We start from the raw sequence: 2083 nt of genomic DNA, 5'->3' as shown, positions 1-2083 counted from the left end.
ATCATTATATTGCATATTTTGCATATAAACTCGAAAAAATTTGAAATTATATTCTATCAAAAAAAAAAAATACTGAGCCCTCAACGACCCATTCCCCTTTATAAAAAGTAAACAAACTGAGACGTGAGCTTACTTATATACTTAATCATATAGAGGAAACAGGCAGCAACATAAGCAGCAGCAGGAGAAAGCGCTAACTGTGAAGATATATAGCATATAGGTGATTCAGCTATAGGGAATTCTTCTCTGTTTACTTTGTAAGCAATTGTGTTAACTATTTTTTAGAGGGAACGGCGCCCGAGAGTACGAGCTGTGTTGGTGTGTAGGTGTGTATGGGCGTATTCGTTTTCTTTTGGAGTTTTATTTATTTTATTGAGGTATTTCTTTTTAATTTAAAATAATTTTATAATGAAAACGTTAAACAGTCCAGCGGTCTCTCCTTGTGCTCATTCAGCCCCACGTGACCCTCGTGGTTTGCCTTGAGCTCTCCGTTGTCTATTAGGGGCTTTTGAGTTTTCCTCGTTAGAAATATTTCATGAATTTGAATTCTATTGAAAATAAAATAAAGGCGGAGTAATATCCACCTGAAAAAGTTGGTGCGGCGACCGAGACTGACGAAGAAGCCCCAAGCTTTCCTCCGTTCGTTGCTGGGTTTCGAGAGGCCGGAGAGGAAAACAAGTGAAACGAGCTGCATACTCGATAAAATATAATTTGAATTGAATATAATTATCTTTAATTTGTGCAAAACGCTGAAAATATTTTAGCTTTCCTGAGTTGCTGCAGCCATTAACGACAGGTTTCCCTCGGTTTCTCAACGAACCGCCAGAGGTTTCCGCTCGACTCGACTGCACCGCTGCGGTGTACATACACCTCAAATTCTGCAGCCTGATAGCGCTTTCCGGCGTTCATGTTTTCTTTCAGAGTTGAAATCGCCGCTTCTTGCCGGCGAATTCAGCTGGACGTTTGCTTTTTCATGGATTTTCCTCGCGGTAATGAAAACTCCTTTGCTTCTTTGCATGCGTTTCTCTAATTATTATTCGCTTTCCCTTTTCTTTCGGGGTCACCGATCGAGAAGTGGTGAGCAACCGCGGCAGCCATAGGCGATGGAATGCGACTGCGACGGCTCCGGTCCCGTGCTGTTCCACGAGTCGTCGTGCTTTCCTCCCCCTTTTGATCTGAACTGCCGGGCTTCGCCAAACGATGAAACGACGACATTTCCGGTGTACAGGCAGCCCCTCGTTCTCCCCTCCTCCACCGCCGGCGGGAAACGCCGCAGAGGCTCGAAGACACCCGACGACGGCCCCCCCCCAGGGGCCACACGGGTGAAGAAGGCTTGCGTCTGCCTCTGCAGCCACTCGCACTCGCCTTTCTCCCCCTCATCCGAACAAACAATCACAAAGCAGCAGGTGTACGCGTGTTCTTCTGCTGCAAGGACAAAGCAGCAGCACCAGCAGCAGCACCAGCAGCAGCACCAGCAGCAGCACCAGCAGCAGGGAGAAGAAGCATCGTTGCTAGCTGCTGTGGACTGCGCGCCACCGCCAGCTACAACAGCAGCACGGAGCTCGCCTTCGTCTGCTTATTTTGCAGCAAATGAATTTCTTCTTCACTCACACCACCAAAGGCTGGAACGACAGCAGCAGCGAGCAGCACGAGCCCTGATCAGCAGCAGCAGCAGCAGCAGCAGCAGCAACAGCAGGGAGAGCTTTGGTTCCTCTTGTCTTATGTCTCGCGGTGTATATACAGCTCGCCCCACTGAGAGCTTAACCGAGTCAGCAGAACACCACACAAACGCCCGCTTTCTTTTCTCCTCCTCAGGGGGTAGATGCGGCTCTATAAGCGGTGGTGATAGGCTTGAGGGGCCGGTCGCTGCATGCACAGAGTTAAGAATGAATAGTATAGAACAAATACCAGCAGGAGGAGCTGCAGGAGCTGCAGCAACAGAATTCAGGTGTATAGACACCGCAACAAACGCAGCGCAGCGTCAGGCGCCACACGCCGACTCTCTTTATAATAACGTGAATGCATTCATCAAGCAGATGCAGTTTACCTAGAGAGGTTTTTTAATTTCATTTATTATTTATCG

The 2083-nt window shown here is 47.9% G+C and overlaps 1 protein-coding gene across 1 annotated transcript; it reads left to right on the top strand.

The window, feature by feature from the left end:
• Window positions 1-1103: 1103 nt before the first annotated feature.
• EMH_0035500 (uncharacterized protein) lies at window positions 1104-2051 on the top strand (the record flags this gene model as incomplete). The annotated part of the gene is made up of 1 exon (XM_013494978.1): window positions 1104-2051. The coding sequence occupies one exon, from the start codon at window positions 1104-1106 to the stop codon at window positions 2049-2051; it is 948 nt and encodes a 315-aa protein (XP_013350432.1).
• Between the last annotated feature and the right edge of the window lie 32 nt (window positions 2052-2083).

Source organism: Eimeria mitis, genomic scaffold (genome assembly GCF_000499745.2).
Source record: "Eimeria mitis Houghton genomic scaffold, Emh_scaff1369, whole genome shotgun sequence".
In the NCBI taxonomy this organism is placed as follows: Eukaryota; Apicomplexa; class Conoidasida; order Eucoccidiorida; family Eimeriidae; genus Eimeria; species Eimeria mitis.
Note: the sequence above shows the minus strand (reverse complement) of the source record. Positions and strands in the feature narration are given on the sequence as shown.